We start from the raw sequence: 20,772 nt of genomic DNA, 5'->3' as shown, positions 1-20,772 counted from the left end.
CGTTCAGGCGACTTGCTGATAGAGATAAATTCTCGCAAGCAAGCTCAGCAATTGCAAAAAATAAAAGCTTTAGCCACTATACCGGTTCGTGTTACCCCTCATCAGTCATTAAACACTTCAAAAGGTGTCATAACTTGTGGTGAGATATTAAATCTCCCAGTAGATTTAATTACTAAGGAATTAAAATCCCAAGGTGTTATCCATGTCCGCCGAATTACGATTAGGCGAGACGGAGAAACAATAGAAACCAAGCATCACATTCTTACGTTTATGTCACCTAAATTACCTGAGTCTATATATGTAGGGTACATTAAGCGTCCAGTTAGACCCTATATACCGAACCCCTTGAGATGCTTTAAGTGTCAACGCTTTGGGCACTCGAAAGCAAATTGCCGAGGCACTGTAACTTGTGCCCGATGTTCTGAGAGAGGACATGAGAGCCAGGAGTGTTCCGCACAGGAAAAGTGCGTGAATTGCAAAGGTGATCATACGTCCTTCTCCCGCTCGTGCCCTCGATGGCAACTTGAAAAGGAAATAACAGCAGTAAAAATTAAAGAAGAATTGTCATACCCAGAAGCCCGAAAGAAAGTTCTTTCTCAAACACCCACACCTGGCATTAGCTACGCCTCTGTTGTCCGGAAGAATTTTTGTGAAAACTGTGCATGTCAAAATTGCACTAAAAATAAGAATACCTTACCATCCTCTAAACCTTCATCCGATTCCGATACTGATAAATCTTTTGTTAATGATCATGACACTAAGAAGTCAGAAACAAGTAAACGAAAACAATCAAAATCAGATAAATCACTGAAACTTAAGCTTGCAAAACGTGGAGTTTCGAAAACAAATCTCTCTGCAAAATTAAAAAAAATCGGCTACTAAAAATTCAGTAGTTTGGGACTTGCAAGTCAAGGTATAGCCCATAAAGACTTGACGTCTATTTTTGGTGGCATACCGAATTGTCCCGACCTCAAACTTCATCCTTCGGGGGATGAATCTGAATTTGAAATGAGTTGCGAAGTTTCTGCCACTCCTGTCGTTGCGCCTAATAACTCTTCAGCGACGCATATCTCTTAATGGGTACCTTCCTTTCTTGGAATTGTCGCGGCATTCGTTCCAAACTTCATGACATCAAGACCATTATTAATACCTTTCATCCGGTTTGTTTTGGTCTTCAGGAAACTTTCATTACACCTAATATTCCATTAAAATTACACCCCTCAGGGGCTCACCTACTACAGGTGAGTACGGGTGTCCCAATCCCGAGGTACCCAGGGATCTTTACTCCCTTTATGATTTACTCTCCACTACGCCTTCTGCTGTCTCCTTTTCTTTCTTTCCCTCGAGGGTAGGCGAGGGAGCTCTCCATGAGAAGCTGTCGCCGCTCTGTTTGCTTCTTGCTTCTCATGGACAGCAAATACCCCCACGTGTTTGCCGTGCGTGGCGACCCATTAGACGGGTGGTACATTTCGGTCCCCGGTGTATCAATCGGCCGGTATCCTAGGCACATGACTGGGCTGCTCAAGGGGATCAAGCGAAGGGGTCACTCCTTGGGCTTGGCGTTAAGGGTGGTCACTGTCCCCGGGGGTGACTCCCAGCGTATAGGTTCCGGCTAGCGCCATGGTAAGCGCCGAGGCTGGAAATGTCTAGAGCCGGTGGCTACCATCCCTTGTTGGGCTCCGTGGTGGGCGGTGCCGTCGGGCCTGAATCTTTGTCTTTTTTGCATGGGTCTTTCTTCACACACCGAATCCGACAAGTCAATTAACGTTGCACAAACTGAGCTTTCGAAATTTCTTCCAAAATTTTTAGTTGTACATGGTAAAGACGATAAACTTAAAAACATGTCACCTTTTTTGATACAAAAGTATATTCAAAGTACTGCTGGAAACGTCACATCTGTAAAGAAGCTTAGATCTGGAGATTTGTTAATAGATACTGCGACGCCGAAACAGTCAGAGCAACTTCTAGCCATAAAGAATTTTGGTGATGCCCCAATAGAAGTATCTGGCCATAAAACTCTGAATTATACCAGGGGTGTCATATCTAGTATGGATCTTACTATGGTTAGTGATGAAGAATTTGTTTCCGAACTGCAGTCATTTAGAGTAACAAGTGCACGCCGTATAACATTAAAAAGAGATGGTAAAATAATTCCAACCAAGCATGTTATTTTGACATTTGCTACTCATGTGCTTCCCAGAAAGATAACAGCTGGGTTTATAAGTTGCGATGTGCGTCCTTTTGTGCCAAACCCGATGCGTTGTTTTAAATGCCAGAGGTTTGGACATACAAAAACTAGCTGCCGCGCTTCTTCCTCTCGCTGTCCACAATGTTCTGAAATTGGCCATGATGACACTCCATGCACAAAGCCCCAAAAATGTGTTAATTGCAACGGTAGTCATCCTGCTTATTCTAAATCCTGTCCCAAGTGGAAGATTGAAAAAGAAATCCAGACCATTAAAATTTCTAGAAATATCTCTTTTGCAGAAGCTAGGCAAATAGTTGAAAAACGAACTCCAAAGGAAAATCTCCCATACAGTACAGCTTTAAAAAGAACGACTTGTTCAAGCATGCAAACTGAACCGATACAAATTCAAGAAAACAGTTGTCCATCGCAAACAATCGCGAAGCCTTTTCCCTCTCCATCAAATGAGGAATACATTACCATCAAACTGAAAGATTGGCTCGAAATAATAAAATCGAACAAGTCTTCCATAACTAAAGAAAAAAACATTACAAAAAACCAAAAAACTTTAAAAATTGTTCCACAAAATAAAAAGAAAAAGAATCTTTCCATTCAAAACCAAAATGAACAGAAAGAAAAGATAAACGTAAATAGTAAGGATGTTGAGTTGGAAATTCATCCATCCGAGGAATCTCTCAGCGAAATGGACCTGAGCGATGAAGCTAGAGTAAGCACAGCCAAGCCAAAAGTTTTTAAATCTAAATTCTTCAGGAAACCGAAATGACAAATATTAATTTAGTCTCTTGGAATTGCCACGGTTTTCAAGCTCATAAAGAGGATATCAAATCTATTATTAACAAATATCAACCTGTTTGCTTGGGGATACAAGAAACATATTTGACTCCACGTGTCTCTCCCAATCTTAAAAACTATATCCTTCAAAGAAAGGATAATGAACAAAATTCTAGAGCATCTGGCGGAGTTGCATCTTTAACTTTACGTCATTTGCCAAGTAATGAAGTTGTTTTAGACACAAATTTACAGGCAATTGCTGTCCAAATTCAGTTGAAAGTTCTAACAACAATCTGCTATTTATATCTGCCCCCAAATGACTGTATTGAACAACGACATTTGAATCAATTAATAGAACAGTTGCCAGAACCTTTTTTTCTCCTAGGTGATTTAAACGGACATAATCCTATTTGGAATAATGATGATATCAACACTAGAGGAAGGCAAATAGAAAATCTAATTGATGATCATTGTCTCTGTATACTTAATGACAATAATCCTACTCACTTTCACCAAGCTAGCAAAACATTCCACACGATTGATCTTGCACTTTGTTCTCCTTCCCTTGCCCCTTACTGGAAATTTTCCGTGGACTCAAATTTATACAACAGCGATCACTTTCCTATTGTATTGACGTACATGCACAGTGATTTTTTATTTCCTAAAAGACCTGTGAGATATAATGTTAGTAAAGCAAACTGGCCATTGTTCAACTCAATATGTCAACTTACACCAGATATGATTGATGAAACTTCTATTGATTTGGCAGTCAAGCTTGTAACCGAGCATATAATTGCAGCAGCAGATATCAGTATTCCCAAAACATCGGGGAAAATACCAAAGCTATGCAAACCGTGGTGGAATGATAAATGTGAAAACTGTAAAAGAGCACTAGACAAAGCATGGAATACCTTCAGGAGATACCCTACCACCCAAAATCTCATTAAATTTAAAAAAGCAAAATCTGAATTTCGTAGAATCCGACGCATTAGCCAGGAGCAATCCTTTCATTCGTATGTCAATTCCATTCAAGGACAAATACCTTCTAAAATCATGTGGGACAAAGTAAAAAAGATTTTTGGCTGTTACACAAATACAGATAAAATATCCTTTTTAAAATTGAACGGACGAGTAATTTCTAATGCAAAAGAAATTGCTAATCTAATTGGACAAACTCTTTCTAATATATCGAGTGAAGAATTTTATCCAGAAGATTTTATTGTTTTTAAAAAGCAGACAGAGAAACAAGCATTAGATTTTCTACCTTCATACGGGGAGGAATATAATACTACTTTTAAGTTTCATGAATTGAAAAATGCATTAAAAAAATCCCATTCTACATCACCGGGACCTGATAGAATACATTATGATATGTTGAAACATCTAGGTGATTCGTCATTGTGGGTACTCTTAACTTTATTTAACAGAATTTGGATAGAAAGAGTCTTCCCAACCAACTGGCAAAAAGCAATAATAATTCCTATTCTCAAACCTGGGAAAGATCGGCAAGATCCCTCTAATTACAGACCAATAGCCCTTACTAGTTGCCTCAGTAAACTAATGGAACGTATGGTTAGTCACCGACTGATGTATGTCTTAGAAGAGAAAAACTTGATTTCCCCTTTCCAAAGCGGTTTTCGCAAAAAGAGAAGTACATTGGATAATTTACTAAAACTAGAGACTGCTATCAGAGAGGCTTTTGTAAGCAAAAAACATCTTATATCTATTTTCTTTGATATGGATAAAGCCTATGACCGAACCTGGCGTTATGGCATTTTGAAAGATTTATTTAACTTGGGTTTAAAAGGGAATCTACCAATTTTTGTACAAAACTTTTTGAGGACAAGGATCTTTCAAATTCGTGTTGGTGATATTTTATCAGATACTTTCATTCAGCATGAAGGTGTTCCTCAGGGTAGCGTACTAAGTGTTTTACTGTTTATCATAAAAATAAATGGGATTGTTTCGAAAATCTCACCATTTGTACATACTTCACTTTATGTCGATGACATCCAGATCCATTGTGCTAACGAAAGTTTGGATTTCATTAAAAAACATTTACAAACATCCATAAACAATATGATAGACTGGGCTTTGAAAAATGGATTTGTTTTTTCTCCTCAGAAAACAGTTAGTGTTCACTTCTGTAAACGACGTGGCCTTCATGCAGATCCAGAGCTTCGACTGAATGAGTCGGTCATTCCCACAGTTAGTGAGAAAAAGTTTTTGGGCGTGATATTAGATAATAAACTAACATTTCGCTCTCATATTCAAAACTTAAAAAGAAAATGCCTTCAAACACTAAATATTATAAAAGTCCTTTCAAACACCTCTTGGGGAGCAGATAGAGCCTCTTTGATGAAGATATATAAATCACTGATACGCTCAAAGCTTGACTACGGGGCACCCATTTATGGCTCAGCTGCCAAATCCACCTTGAAATTGTTAGACTCAGTGCATAATCAAGGACTTCGTATAGCTACAGGAGCTTTTAGAACATCACCAATTCAAAGTTTACAAGTTATAAGTGGTGAGCCCTCCTTGGAATTGAGGCGGAAACGACTTTGTTTATCCTACTTTTATAAAATTAAAAGTGTGGAATACCATCCACTGTGCAACAAGGTTCTTAATCCTATATACGGAGCGTTATTCTCTAAGAGATTGTCTTTTACGCCAACTTTTGGATTCCGTATAGGAGAGATTTTACGAACATTCAAAACTGAAGACTTCCCGATTGCTGTAAACATTAGGGGTCCACCTCCATGGCAGGAGTTATCTTTCAGTTTTGTAGATGATTTTATGCACTTCCTGAAACCATCAACATCAGACGTGATGTTTCAGAAATGTTTTTATGAACATAGACAACAGTATCATTCTTTTCAACCTGTTTATACAGATGGTTCGAAATGCGGTAATAATATTGGCTCAGCAGCAGTTTTTCGTAATGTAATAATATCTGAAAGACTTCACCCTTTCTGTTCTGTTTTTACATCCGAACTTTATGCAATATATCTAAGCCTTCAAAAAATTGCAACGTCATCCCCCTCTAAATTTATTATATATACTGACTCTAAAAGTAGCATTGCAGCTTTTAAGAATGTGTCATCGGAAAGTCATCCCTTAGTTCTAAATAGTTTGCACATATATCATTCGCTAAAAAATAATTTCACGATTAAATTCTGTTGGATACCTGGGCATGTTGGAATTATGGGAAATGAAAAAGCTGACAAGGCAGCAAAAAGCACAACCCTGTTGAAGGAAAATTTTGTTCCATTATCCGATGCATTACAAGCAATAAAAATAATTCAAAGTAAATCCTGGCAAGCTACATGGGGAAAGCTAACTACGAATAAACTTTTTCAAATACAGCCATCTGTCAAGGGTTTCAAAAGTAAAATTCTGACTAGAAAGAAAGATGTCATCATCACGAGACTTCGAATAGGCCACACCTATTTGACCCAAAAACATCTTTTGCACTCTGATCCTGCACCACTTTGTGACAAATGCAATTGTGTTTTAACGATTAAACATATTTTATGTGAATGCCAAGATTTTAGATCACAACGACAAGTTCATTTTGGAGCGACTGTTTTTAACTTAAATGACATTTTAGGAGATAACCCTCATCCAAATATTTTTACTTTTTTAAAAGATATTCAAATTTTACAGCATATTTAATTGTATCTACTTAAAATGTTTTAATTTTTAACACGAAAGCCATTTTTAACAAACGTTTGGCGCAGAATGATCAGACCTGGTCCTTGCGCCATAAAAACCAATTAACCTTAATCCATTAAAATTACGTGGCTACAATTGTGTTCGGAAAGATGCAGGCACTACAGGGCATAGTTCTGGTGGTGTCTGTATTTTTACCTCAAATCTATACCCGAGCACACCTCTTACTTTACATACTTCTCTACAGGCAGTAGCAGTTCAAGTCCACATCCGAACACTGGTTACAGTCTGCTGTGTCTATTTGCCACCTCATGATGTCATTAGCCAACAGGCCCTTAACAATTTGATCGACCAGCTTCCATCGCCTTTACTGATAATAGGGGATTTCAATGCTCATAGTTCTATGTGGGGTTCGAATAGTACAAATTCTCGTGGGCGACAGATCGAACAGTTTATTACTAATAACTGTCTCTGTCTGCTCAATAATGAAGAGAAGACATACTTTCATGCGCCCACACGCAGCTTCCACAGTATTGACTTGGCCATATGCTCTCCTGACTTATTGCCATTCTTGAACTTTGCTGTTAGTGAAGATCTCTACAACAGTGATCACTACCCTTTAATAATCTCACATGCTGATAGAAGTGGTGTGACCTTACATCCACCACGTTTCCTATTCCAGCGGGCAGATTGGGCTACTTTCACACAGCTGGCAGAAATTACCGAGACTATGGTTAATACTTCCGATATTACGGAGGCAACGCAAAATGTTATTGATTGCATTATATTTGCCGCTAATAACACCATCCCCAAATGTTCCCCACGTTTACGAAAATTTCGTCGCCCGTGGTGGAATGAGGCTTGCCGTGACAGCCACAAAGAACAAAAGAAAAGATGGAACATTTTTCGAAGGTACCCTTCAACAGAGAATCTTATTGCTTTTAAATGTGCCAGAGCCAATGCACGGCGGATTCGCCGACATTGTCAAAGAGAATCAAGGATTCGCTTCATCTCGTCCATTACATCCTCTATTTCTAGGAAATTGCTTTGGAAGAAGGTGAAGGCTGCAAACGGAATCTATAACAATTTTTCTTTCCCTGTATTGAAGATGGGAAGTGGTACGGTTTCCTCTCCATTAGACGTTGCTAATACTCTCGCGGAAGCATTCGCACAAGTTTCCGCTGCTGATTCATACCAGCCCGCATTCGTGGCGACTAAGAATCGAGCGGAACGGAAGAATTTACGTTTTTCCACCCGAAGATCTCTTTCTTACAATTCCGATTTCAGCATGCATGAACTGCTATTGGCCTTATCTAAAGTACATGATACTAGCGCCGGACCGGATGGAATTACATACAATATGCTTCGCCATTTATCTACGTCCTCTCTCTCTAATCTGCTGCGTCTATTCAATCGTATATGGATTGAACAGAGGTTCCCTTCGCAATGGCACGAAGCTATTGTGATACCAATCCTCAAACCCGGGAAAGATTCGTCTAACCCTCTGCATTATAGACCAATTGCGCTCACAAGTTGTCTGTGCAAGACGCTTGAGCGAATGGTAAATGCCCGTCTTGTATTTGAACTGGAGAGGAAAGAATGCATTCCACAGTTGCAGAGTGGTTTTCGAAAAGGACGTTCAACATATGATAATATCGTCTTACTCGAGACCCAAATACGCAACGCATTTGTACGCCGAAATCATCTGGTCTCTATTTTCTTTGATGTTGAAAAGGCTTACGACCGTACCTGGCGCTTTGGCATTCTTAAAACTCTTTTCAATTTTGGTTTTAAGGGAAATTTACCTATTTTCTTAAAAAACTTTTTATCTTTGCGAAAATTTAATGTTCGAATTGGCAATTGTTATTCAGATTCTTTTATTCAAGCTGAGGGGGTTCCACAAGGAAGCGTCCTTAGCGTAACGCTCTTTATAATTCATTTTAGTCAAATTCTTAACATTTTACCACCATCTGTCGAGGGCACCCTGTATGTGGATGATCTTCAGATCTCCTGTCAAGGTTGCAATATGCATCTAATAGAGCGTCAGCTACAAGTTGCAGTTAATAAGATAATAGATTGGTGTGAGGAAAACGGACATAAGATTTCCGCTGAAAAAAGTAAATGCGTTCACTTTTGTCGGAAGCGTGAAATTCATTTGGACCCTTTAATTAATATTAAGGATACCTCAATCCCTGTGGTTGGTGAAATAATGTTTTTAGGAGTAGTGTTTGATCGTAAGCTCACTTTCCTTCAGCATGTTTTATATCTGCGGAAGAAGTGTGACAGGTCAATGAACATTCTAAAAGTACTTTCTAAAACCTCTTGGGGAGCAGACCGTACATCGTTGCTTCGAATTTATGAAGCAGTTATTTTATCCCGTATTGATTATGGATGTATGGTATATGGTTCTGCACGGTCCTCCGTTTTGCGTAGACTAGATACTATACACTACACTGCCCTGAGAATCTGCTCAGGAGCTTTCCGAACCTCACCCCCCTCAGGGGCTCACCTACTATAGGTGAGTACGGGTGTCCCAATCCCGAGGTACCCAGGGATCTTTACTCCCTTTACATTTCCACTCCCCTACGCCTTCTACTGTCACCTTTTTTTCTTTCCCTCGAGGGTAGGCGAGGGAGCTCTCCATGAGAAGCTGTCGCCGCTCTGTTTGCTTCCTGCTTCTCATGGACAGCAAATACTCCCACGTGTTTGCCGTGCGTGGCGACCCATTAGACGGGCGGTGCACTGTGGTCCCCGGTGTATCAATCGGCCGGTAGCTAGCAACCTGAGTTACTAGTCTGCTAGGGATCAAGCGAAGGGGTCACTCCTTGGGCTTGGCGTTAAGGGTGGTCACTGTCCCCGGGGGTGACTCCCAGCGTATAGGTTCTGGTCAGCATTATGGCAAGTGCCGAGGTTGGAATGTTTCCAGAGCCGGCAACTACCATCCCTTGTTGGGCTCCGTGGTGGGCGATGCCGCCGGACCTGAATCTTTATCAATGTCATATGGGGTCTTTATCTAACGTCGTCGAAGCCAAATATACTACTCGATACATGGTCATTCATACAGCTAACACTTTTCATTCCATTTCTCCGTTTCTCATTAATAAACTTATTTTATCTGTTATTGGTGAGGTACAAAATATAAAAAAATTACGTTCTGGTGATCTACTATTACAAGTGTCTGAAAAACAAGCATTGCAGATCAGTAAAATGACAACCCTGGGTTCCTTCCCAGTAGAAACATTTTACCATAAAACGATGAATATATCACGTGGTGTCCTTTCTGAACCCGATTTTATAAAAGTTTCTGAAACAGAATTTTTAGAAGAACTACGAGATCAAAATGTCTGTGCCGCTCGTCGCATAAATATTCGACGAGGTGACAGGCTTGTTCCCACGCAACATGTTGTTCTAACATTTCAAACGCCGGTTTTGCCAAAATCCATCAAAGGAGGTTATATTAATTGCAAAATTCGACCCTACATCCCTAATCCTCTACGCTGTTTCAAATGCCAGAGGTATGGGCATTCGCAAACCAGTTGTCGAAATAATGAAAATATCTGTGGTAAATGTGCAGAATCTGGGCATGAAATGAATGCTTGCACATCCGATATTTCGAAATGTGTTAACTGTTCTGGCTCCCATGCTGCATTTTCCAAGTCCTGCCCTAAATGGATCCTGGAAAAAGAAATAATTTCCCTTAAGATAAAAAAGAATATAACTTTCCCAGAAGCGCGAAAAATGGTGAACGATAGAACTCCAAAAGTTGGTGTTTCCTACTCATCTGCTGTTAAATCTATTCAGAATACATCCTGTTCTCAAACTGATGCAAATATTACTCACTGTAACTGCGCAATTACTAATCCAGTACTGCCCACTAACATGTCATCTACTTGCGTTCAGCTTCAAAAAACTTCTGTAACCTCTAAAAATTTGTCTCCTAAAAAGTCAGCACCACGAACTTCTGATGTTTCAAAAAAACAAATTGCGAAAAACAGGAAGAAATTGAAATCACTTGCAACAAGGCCTCATGTTGCTGAAGATTTTTTAAAAATCGATACGTCATCATCTGAATTTTCAGATATGGAGTTGGATTCTTCCGCTTCACTAAAGAAAAATCTTGCAGAGGGTGTTAAGAAAAAGAAAAAGCCTCCAGATAAAGAGTGAATTTTATGGAAGCTCTGTTTTCCTGGAATTGCCACGGGTTTCGTAATAAAATATCGCGTATTAAAGATCTCATTAATGAAACTCATCCCGTCTGCATTGCGCTCCAAGAAACCTTTCTTAAGCCATCAGATAATGCAAAAATTCGGCGTTACAGCCTGATTCGAAAGGACGTTAATTCTGATCGAGCATCTGGGGGTGTTGCCCTCTTAGTCTCTCATGACTGTCCATCGTCTGTTATTTCTCTACACACGAATCTACAGGCAGTTGCAGTCCGAATAATGGCTCCCTCTCTGATCACAGTATGTAGCATTTATTTACCACCGAATGCACCTATAGACCAAAGAGACATTAATGCCTTATTAAATGAGCTTCCACCCCCTCTAATCCTAGTTGGAGACTTTAATGGCCATAGCCCTCTCTGGGGTAATGAGCATGTTAATTCTCGTGGGAAACAAATTGAGGAACTAATTGACTCTCATTCTCTTTGCCTCTTAAATAATGGAGAACCCACATATTTTCATAAGCAAAATAAAACATTTCACTCATTAGATCTTGCTATTTGCACACCATTTTTGGCACCGAAATTTAATTTTAGAGTGGGAAATGATCTTTTTGAAAGTGACCACTTTCCTATTTTCTTAGAGCCCGTTTACTCCAATAGCTCTCTAATGCAACGACCCTCCCGTTATTTATTCTCAAAAGCTGACTGGACGTCTTTTTCTGTTTTAGCAGATATTACAAAAACAATGGTAACGGTTGAAGATATAAATGAAGTAGTTCACTTAATTACTAACACATTAATAGGAGCAGCAGATTCAGCTATTCCAAAATCTGGAAACTGCTTTCCGAAATACCGGAAGCCATGGTGGAACCAAGAATGCACTAAAGCTAGGCAAAGAGAAAAAAGAGCATGGAATAAATTCAGGAGAAAACCAACAACAAGAAACCTCATAATTTATAATGAATCAAAAAGTAAGGCACGACTAATCAGAAGACGCAGTCAAAAAGATTGTTGGGTGAATTACGTATCGAGTATTAAGTCTTCTGTCTCGGCAAAAGAAATGTGGATCAGAGTAAAGAAAGCTTGTGGGATATATCCTGAAGTCCCTCTTTCTTGTTTAAAAGTAAACAATAAAGAAATTACTAGCTTCCAAGAAATGGCGAATACTCTCGCTGAAACTTTTGCATCCGTATGCAATTCTAACAATTATACTGAGAACTTTCTTTCAATTAAACGTAAATCGGAACGAAGCACTCTGCGTTTTAATACAAACAAATTTCTACCGTATAATTCGGATTTTACCCTTTTCGAGCTACAGCATGCTTTATCAAATACAAAAGAAACGGCTCCTGGCCCGGATGGAATCACGTATGCTATGCTTAAACACCTTTCTCATGATGCTTTGTTAAATATCCTGTATATGTTTAACAGAATCTGGAGGGAACATGTTTTCCCTATTCAGTGGAATAACGCGATTGTAATCCCTATAGCAAAACCTAATAAAGATCCTCAAAACCCCATGAATTACAGGCCTATTGCGTTGACTAGCTGTCTGAGCAAACTTCTTGAGAAATTGGTGAATGCACGCTTGATATACGTGTTAGAGAAAAATGAATTTATATCCGCTTTCCAAAGTGGTTTCCGAAAGCGACGCTCCACTATTGATAATCTTGTAGCTTTGGAGACAGATATAAGAAATACCTTTGTACGGAGAAACCACTTGGTGTCTGTCTTTTTTGACATTGAAAAAGCTTACGATAGAGCGTGGAGATTTGGAATTTTAAAGGATTTGTTTAATTTTAACTTTCGTGGAAATTTACCTATTTTTATTAAAAACTTTTTAGCACACAGACTATTTAGAGTCCGTTTGGGAAATACTCTCTCTAAAGCGCATTGTCAAGAAGAGGGTGTACCGCAGGGCAGCGTATTGAGCGTGACTCTGTTTATTATAAAAATCAACCAAATTTTATCCGTCATTCCATCCACTGTATATAAAAACATCTATGTTGACGACCTGCAGATCTCCTGTTCTGCTAGGGATATGCGTTTTATAGAACGGCAATTACAAATTGCAATTAACAACATGGTAGCCTGGTCTGAAAGCAATGGGTTCACATTTTCTCCACAAAAAACTGTATGTATGCATTTTTGTAGAAGGCCACTACATCCAGATCCTGAATTAACACTGAACGGTAATCCTCTGACTATATGCGACCAGCATACATTCCTAGGTGTTATATTCGACAAACGCTTGACTTTCCTCCCCCATATCATGGATTTACGGAACAGATGTCTGCGATCGATGAATATCCTTCGTGTTTTGTCAAATACTGCTTGGGGTGCTGATCGCACTAGTTTGTTGAAAGTATATCGAAGCGTTATTCGCTCCAAATTGGATTACGGCTGTTGTGTTTATGGTTCGGCTCGAAATTCTTATTTATCTCGGCTTAATTACGTTCATCATCAAGCTCTGCGTGTATGCTGCGGTGCATTTAGAACATCCCCGATTAGCAGTCTATATGTTGAAACATGTGAACCTTCGTTGTCTTTTAGACGAAACATGTTGTCCGCCAGTTACTATTTCCGTGTTTTATCTAACCGATCTCATCCTTTAAGGAGAATGTTTTTAAATTGTCAATCTCCACTATTCAACGTCCGCAGATCCTGTATACCTCCTCTGGGAACACGTATATTGAAGTTCTTACCAGAAAGTTACAATAATATTGAAATTCATGACGAAAGTCCTTTTAGTGTACCACCTTGGTGTCAATTTGATGTTGTTTTGCTTTATCCATTTCAAAAATTTCTTAAGTCCAATACTCCTGATTTCATTTTTAGAGCACTTTTTTCTGCTCATAGACATATGTACAGTGATCACATTCCTGTATACACGGATGGTTCCAAAGCCGAGTCTCATGTTGGTTATGCTTTTGCTTGTGAGAGTGTAGTTGTAGGTCAGAAATTGCACGAATTTACTTCAGTTTTTACCTCGGAGGTCATAGCTATATATCGTGCCATACAATATATTGCCAAGAACAAGTTTAGAAAGGCAATCATTTATTCCGATTCTTGGAGTGCCCTTCAAGCCCTTATTGAAAAGACGCACAATCATGCATATATTTCTGATATCAGGAGTTTGCTAAAGGAATTATGTCAAAATGGTTTTGAAATTCTTTTCTGTTGGATTCCTTCCCATGTAGGTATCCAAGGGAATGAAATAGTAGATATTGCTGCAAAATCAGCAAACGAATCCTACAAACAAGCCATTCCTTATGCTGACGTACGTTCTTCCGTTCGTAAATGGTTATTCCAAAATTGGCAAAACCAGTGGAATCTCGAGACAGAAAACAAACTACACACAGTCAAACCTTTTATTGATCTTTGGTGTTCCTCCCTAAATCGTCAATGCGATGTTATTCTTACAAGATTACGCATTGGACACTCTCGCATAACTCATAAATATATACTTTTGAAGCAGCCACCACCAACTTGTAGTCGTTGTGGTGAGAGTTTAACTATCCGACATATATTGATTGAATGTCAGACACTGGACTCATTGCGTCTTAAGTATTTTAATACAGTTGTTCCTTGTCTTCCGCTTTTAATTGGACGTAAACCGCATTTTAATATTTTCCTTTATTTAAAAGAAGCTGGTTTTATCAAAGAAATTTGAAATGTTGATACCTTCTTATCATTGTTCCTAATTTATAGTTGTTTTTTAATATCGGATTGTAAAAATTTTATACATATTTTTAAGATGTAACGCTAAAGCTTTCATCTAGTTGCGGCGCAGTTTATCCAGAGAATGGATCTTGCGCTAGTGTAATACTCACTCACTCACTCACTCCGAACCTCACCAGTCGAAAGTCTTTACAATGTATGTCACCAACTGCCGCTAAATTTGAGGCGCCAAAAAATATATGTCCAGTATTACCTCCGGTCATTATCCGTTCGAAAACATCCCTTGGTTTCTATGATGTTCCCCGCTCGGCTTAGGAGATTTTACGCAGCCCGTCCATCTAACATTCTTCCTTTTTGTGAACGAGTAAAATTGCTTCTCGCTGATTCTGAACTAAGTGATATAGATATTCAGTCATTTAATTTATTTTCATTTCCACCTTGGGATATTCCTGAATTTTTCTTCTTAAACCCATTCTGTGGGTTCGAAAAGTCTACAACGGCCCCTGTGGTTTTTAAAACACTTTTCGGTTCTCATCGCTGTCAGTTTTCATCCTATATACCTATTTTTACAGATGGTTCTAGGTCAGATGATCATGTTGGGTGTGGTATTGTGTTTGAAACACAAACATTCGGCTACAGTCTACATACATGCCTTTCTGTTTTGTCTACCGAATTATTAGCAATTTTCTATGCCTTACCGAAAATTTCTCAAAGCTCTGAACGCAAATTTTGTGTTTCTAGGGAACTCATGCTGTCAGTATAAACTCTTTCCCATTTTCATAGTCGGCCTCATCCGATTGCCTTGGAAATCTTGGATCTTTTGAGGACTCTAAAGAATAGAGACTATGAATTATTATTCTGCTGGGTCCCAAGTCATGTCGGAATAATCGGAAATGAACTGGCGGATAACGCTGCTAAAACAGCAACTTTGTTTATGCAGCATGAAATACCCTTCTCCGACGCAAAGAACCTTTATTTAAAACATATTTATTCGTTATGGCAACAATCATGGAATCAGCAGATAAATAATAAATTGCATAGCATAAAACCAACAATTATATCCTGGCCCTCTCATCCAGTGCGTGAGCTCGATGTCAAATTGACTAGACTCCGCATTGGTCATACTCGTATTACTCACAAATATCTTCTATTTGGTGATCAGGCTCCTCTTTGTTCGAGATGCCAAGTGCTTTTAACGATTCGTCATATTTTTATTGAATGCCCTGATTTTAATTTTCATCGTTTACGGTATTTTAACTCCTCATCACTAGACATGCCAACACTGTTGGGAGAGAATCCTCACAAAAACCTTTTTAAATTTATTAGGGCAATTGGTTTTTACAATTCCATTTAAACTTCATAATTTTAAATTTGTTCAACTTTCCACCTTTTCGTTTTAATTCTAACGTCGGCTTTTAATGCATCTTTTATTCCTATTAAAGTCATTTTTTTAGATTGTATTAGGAAAAAATTTATTAACCATACGTCTGGCGCAGTATAGCCTACACTGGCTCTTGTGCCAATAAAACAAACAACCAACCAATCAGAGTGTTCTTAATAGACCTCAAGAAGATTTAATAATCTTTATTCTTAATGACGGAGGGGAATTTTTTTTTTCAATTTTAAATTATAAAAATCAAGACGATCTTTAAAGGGACGTTTATATTGTCTTAGTGTTTATTAATTTTTAGAATATCAGTAGCCCGTCAGCCGCTGCTCAGTTTCTTGGCAGCGTTGCCCGAGGAACACCACTTGGAGGTCGGCTACCAGAGTCCCTCGAGGGCTGTCCTCCTGCACTCCGATCACTACATTCCGGGACAGCCCCGGGAGGTCGAACAAACCTCGACCTCCCTCGCACACGCCTAAGAAACGGGTTCCATCTGCTGGTCATAGATTCGGGGTATGAGTAAATTAAAGTGTCGTGCGTTGACGGTAGGGGGGTGGATCAACGCGTCCACAACAACTTAGTGCACTCCTGCAGACTTAAATATTTAATTATATCTAAATCGTTTAATTAACCTAAATGTTGGAATTGTATATGTGTGAATGATGCTTAACTAACTGGTCCCTTCAACAATCAATTTGGAAAGAAGTGATGCCGAATAGAGGGTTTTGGAGTGCGCTAAGTGCCTTCCTGGAAGGGCTTTGGAAGGAAACTGGCCCACACTCGTGCAAAGCATGGGGAAACCAGGTAAACCCCATGCAGCCAGTCCGGCAGATATCCGCTATCCACAGCGGAGGACTCCGCCTCCCAGTTCAAAGAGCTTCGGCGCTCGGCCACTGGTGGGGCGCTGAAGGTGGCTGGTGAATGGGAGTGGACCAGCGCGGCCACTTTTATTTGAAGACTCATAATCGGGATATTCAAATATTACTGTCGCTCCTAATAGCAAAAAATGTTTAAATGTGTCTTTAGAAGATGCTACTAAATTGCGCTGAGATTCTTCAAATAATATATGCCACCTTAATACGAAAACCTATCTAGCTAATTTTTTATATATTTCTGAAGTCATTATTGTTTCGCTCTCAATTGATTTATAATTGGTAGTAATTTATCAAATTATTTCTTGGGATGGAAATACGTTATAATGCTAAGATATGATGAAAACATTTCATAATAATATTACATTTAATTTTTACAAATGCTGGATTAAAAAAATATATGCTTTTATTTTTACTGTTTATAATTCTCCTAGCAATGGCATTTTAAATGTGTAATGTCTTTAATAAACAGTCTAGTCTTTTGTAGTTACTTCGATAACGTTTCATTTACAGTAGTATAAATAGTTTTAATATTAAATTCTAAGATATAATCTTCAAAATAATTAATGAATATGTCAAAAATAATTTGCAGTGCCGAAAAAATAGTACAATCTTTCCACAATTTCGCCATAATAGTTCTGATTTAATGTTGATGATCCTGCATTAAAGGCAATATACAGAACCGCAGAGTTTTTCTTTAAACACATTAATGTATTAATAAGACAGTAAGTACCTGATTTATGTCACGAACTAAACTTACTGATGATCTTTCATATGTATCTTTTAATTCAGAATTCACACTTACTTGCTCTTTCGATTTTAATAAATTCATGAACAACGCTTCTTACCTTTTCCATGCTTAATTAAAAAAAAAAAACAGACACAAATATCATTGCAATTATGTGCGAATATTCTAATTTAATTAAACTCAAAAGTCAAGCTTCAGTCTTTAATATGCTTACTTTAAAGCACCAAAAATTATTTTTTTTCAAATGAAACAACAAAAGAAAATTATTTGAAATTTTTTTTTATGTCAATAAGATTAAAAGTCTTGCTTTTTCAAAGATATGTAACAGAAAAGATGATATTTCCTGCTTCCATTTACTACATGCATTTGTCATAGAGATGGCTAATCTCTTGAATGCGACATTTGATATATCCAAATGAGGCTTGGCGATTCAGTAGGAACTAGATTTTCCTGAGAAACTTTTGTCACTGCGCTTTCCTTCAGTGTATTCTATGAACTAATACGCGTGTAACTCCTTAAATAAAATAAACTCTTAATTAAACTTTAAAAAAAAAACATTTTTGCATGCTGTATCAGTTCTGAACGAAATAGGATTTTCCCCCTACATTTCTGCGTATTGTTGATAAAACCTTCTTTCTATTTAAAAAAAAAATGGTTTTCCATCTATTGTATGTTTCATTTTTAAAATATTTAGTTTCAGATGCTGGTTAGAATAGTTGAAATAAGATAAGAATTTTTAGTTTTAGATTTAATTTCAATATTTACATACGTTTTGCAAAATAATGTGCGATTGATGAAATAATAAATGAACTAACTATTTTGAACTATCCATATTATTCTTCCCTTAAATGATCATAGATGTTAATTTATGCTATCAAAAGCTGAATTTAAAATTCATCAAACTAAAAATTTCCTAAATGGTGACATGGATGGCTGCGCTCTTCGTCATTGAAAATATAAATTCAACTATTGAAGGCTTTAAATAAATAGTTTTTGTAATGGTACCTTGACATTATATTTCAATGATTATCTATGTTCTGCTAAAGGGTTAAATATGAAGTAGTTAAGTATTTTACTCTTAAATTGAGATGATTATAAACATTTGTTTCTTTTATTGTACTATTTCCACGATTTCCTTCTGTTGTTTTCATTTCTTTGTCTTGTATTAGGTTAACACATCGTGTATTGTATCTTCAAATCCTTTGAATGAACCTATCATGATTTGAAATGAGTCTTTGTGCGCAAACATGGCTATTACTAGAAGCACTCCTTCATAATCAAGAAATCATATTCTCACATTTCATACAAATGCATAATGCTACAATAATAAGTATTTGCGCATAAGTGAAATGTCTTTTAAATATCTTGAATTTAAAGAAATATACATTTTCAATAATTACATACGTATGAACACATTTAAAATAGTTTCTCATGTTTCTTATGATTTTTCTTTCACACTGAGTAAGAATTTGATAAATTTTTTTAAATTTCACGTTATTTTAGAAGCGTATTTTATCTACTCCAATAATAAACTAATTAATAAAGAAGAAGACATTCTTAAAATATTTTCTCCCTTTTTTTTCCTACCGTCCATAAAGAAAATGTATAACAGCTATGAATATCTGCTTTTTTTTACTTGTTATTTTTTATATTATTTGTTTTGTAATTTGACAATTAATAAATAAATGTAAGTGTTTGAATGATTCAAAAATTATGCCTTACTTTTATTTTCCATAAATATTTCCTTACTGAAGGATAAAATATTTTGGTTTTCTGTTATTTTCTACAGTTACTACAGTGTTTTTATTTGAAAATGACTTTCTTTATTACTCTATTCTAAATTGAAATTCAAAGCTACCTCCGATATTATTCTTTCAGGTGAGTATTTTAAATATTTTTTCTTGTGATTATTTTTATATTTACTTAAACTTCATTGTAAATGTCTTAACAATTAAAAATAATTGAAAAAAATCTATAAAACTCTTTGGTCATCTGATTCCATTTTCTACTAAAAATTTTCACATGTTCATAATTTTCAAAAGTTTAAATTCGAGAAACTGCAATCATACAACTTAAGTTGTATGTTTCAAAACAGAATATCTGCTTCTAAATTTAAATATTTTATTTCTTTATTTTGAGAAAAAAAACATTATAACAGTAAAAATACTTGTTGCTGAATGCACAGACATGACCGATTACAAGGTTAATGACTTTGAAACAGATTTAAAAATTAATATGATAACATTTGGAGTTCATTATTGTAAATATTCATTATTTGTGAATTATACTAAGCATATTCTTAAATTAGATCTGTATTCTTCTGATAATTAAGATGTTAATGATATTTATAACTTCAAAAATAACTGAAATAATGATTAGAAATAACTGAAGAAATACTGAATTTTTTAATTAAGGTAGGCACTTAAATCAGACTTTATTTCAATTACTCTACTTTTATAAATTATTATAGTATGCACATGTATTGTTTCAAATTATATAAATATGCTCTATTTCTGTGTTTTTCTCCGATTTTTCTGGTACTATTCGGGTTACTTATTTTTGAAAAGAAAGCTATGCGCAGTAAACTTCTAGCAATATTTGATTATGCTGCTGCAGCATTGACGATTGGTAGTCACGGACGATTGATAAAAGATAGTCACAATCTTTTTAAAATGATGGAAAAATGTGAAAATTTATATTAAGAATTTTTTAATAGTTTAACTAAATTTTTCAAACGTTACAAATTTAATATTTTCACTTTAAATATACGTACGTTGTACAACGCAATCAGTATACAAAATCAGCTTCTGAGAAAAGCTACTTCCAATCAAGTACTGTCCCCGAAAATATGTTCGTCTATCAAAATATATTCGAAAGTGTTGTAAGGAATATTCAAACTGTAAGATTTCTGAGGTGACCCAAATCTGTACAGAGGACTATATATTTTTGAAAGAACTCATGGATATGAGAAAAATTGCTTAATAAAGGATGCAGCACTACTCTTAAGGAGTATTAAAATAGTTTTCCTGAAGTTTAAAGCCCACTTCGTCCTATTCCCTAACGATTCATTGAATTGTTCCTTCGAGAGTAAACCGCTTCCTCTGTATCAAGAAAGTCAAAAAGAGTTAAGAACAATAAGTATCCCAATCAAGCGCTCGTATAATTTCGAATGTAAATATATTGTTACACTTCAATTAAAATTCCAACCCTCATATATTTCAATCATCTGCAATTCATAGCATCTGTTATATTTCAGAAAGTTTAATA

At 36.8% G+C, this 20,772-nt stretch overlaps 1 protein-coding gene across 1 annotated transcript; it reads left to right on the top strand.

Annotated features, from left to right (window-relative positions):
* The first annotated feature begins 9,547 nt into the window (after positions 1 to 9,547).
* Positions 9,548 to 10,816, top strand: LOC129966418 (uncharacterized). The gene has a single exon (XM_056080840.1). The coding sequence runs from the start codon at positions 9,548 to 9,550 to the stop codon at positions 10,814 to 10,816; it is 1,269 nt and encodes a 422-aa protein (XP_055936815.1).
* Positions 10,817 to 20,772: the final 9,956 nt, after the last annotated feature.

This window comes from Argiope bruennichi, chromosome 4, assembly GCF_947563725.1.
Source record: "Argiope bruennichi chromosome 4, qqArgBrue1.1, whole genome shotgun sequence".
Lineage (NCBI taxonomy): Eukaryota > Metazoa > Arthropoda > Arachnida > Araneae > Araneidae > Argiope > Argiope bruennichi.
Note: the sequence above shows the minus strand (reverse complement) of the source record. Positions and strands in the feature narration are given on the sequence as shown.

What these genes read in the sequence shown, in the direction of transcription:
- LOC129966418 (XM_056080840.1), top strand. Translation starts at nt 9,548, where the DNA reads ATGGCAAGTGCCGAGGTTGGAATGTTTCCAGAGCCGGCAACTACCATC.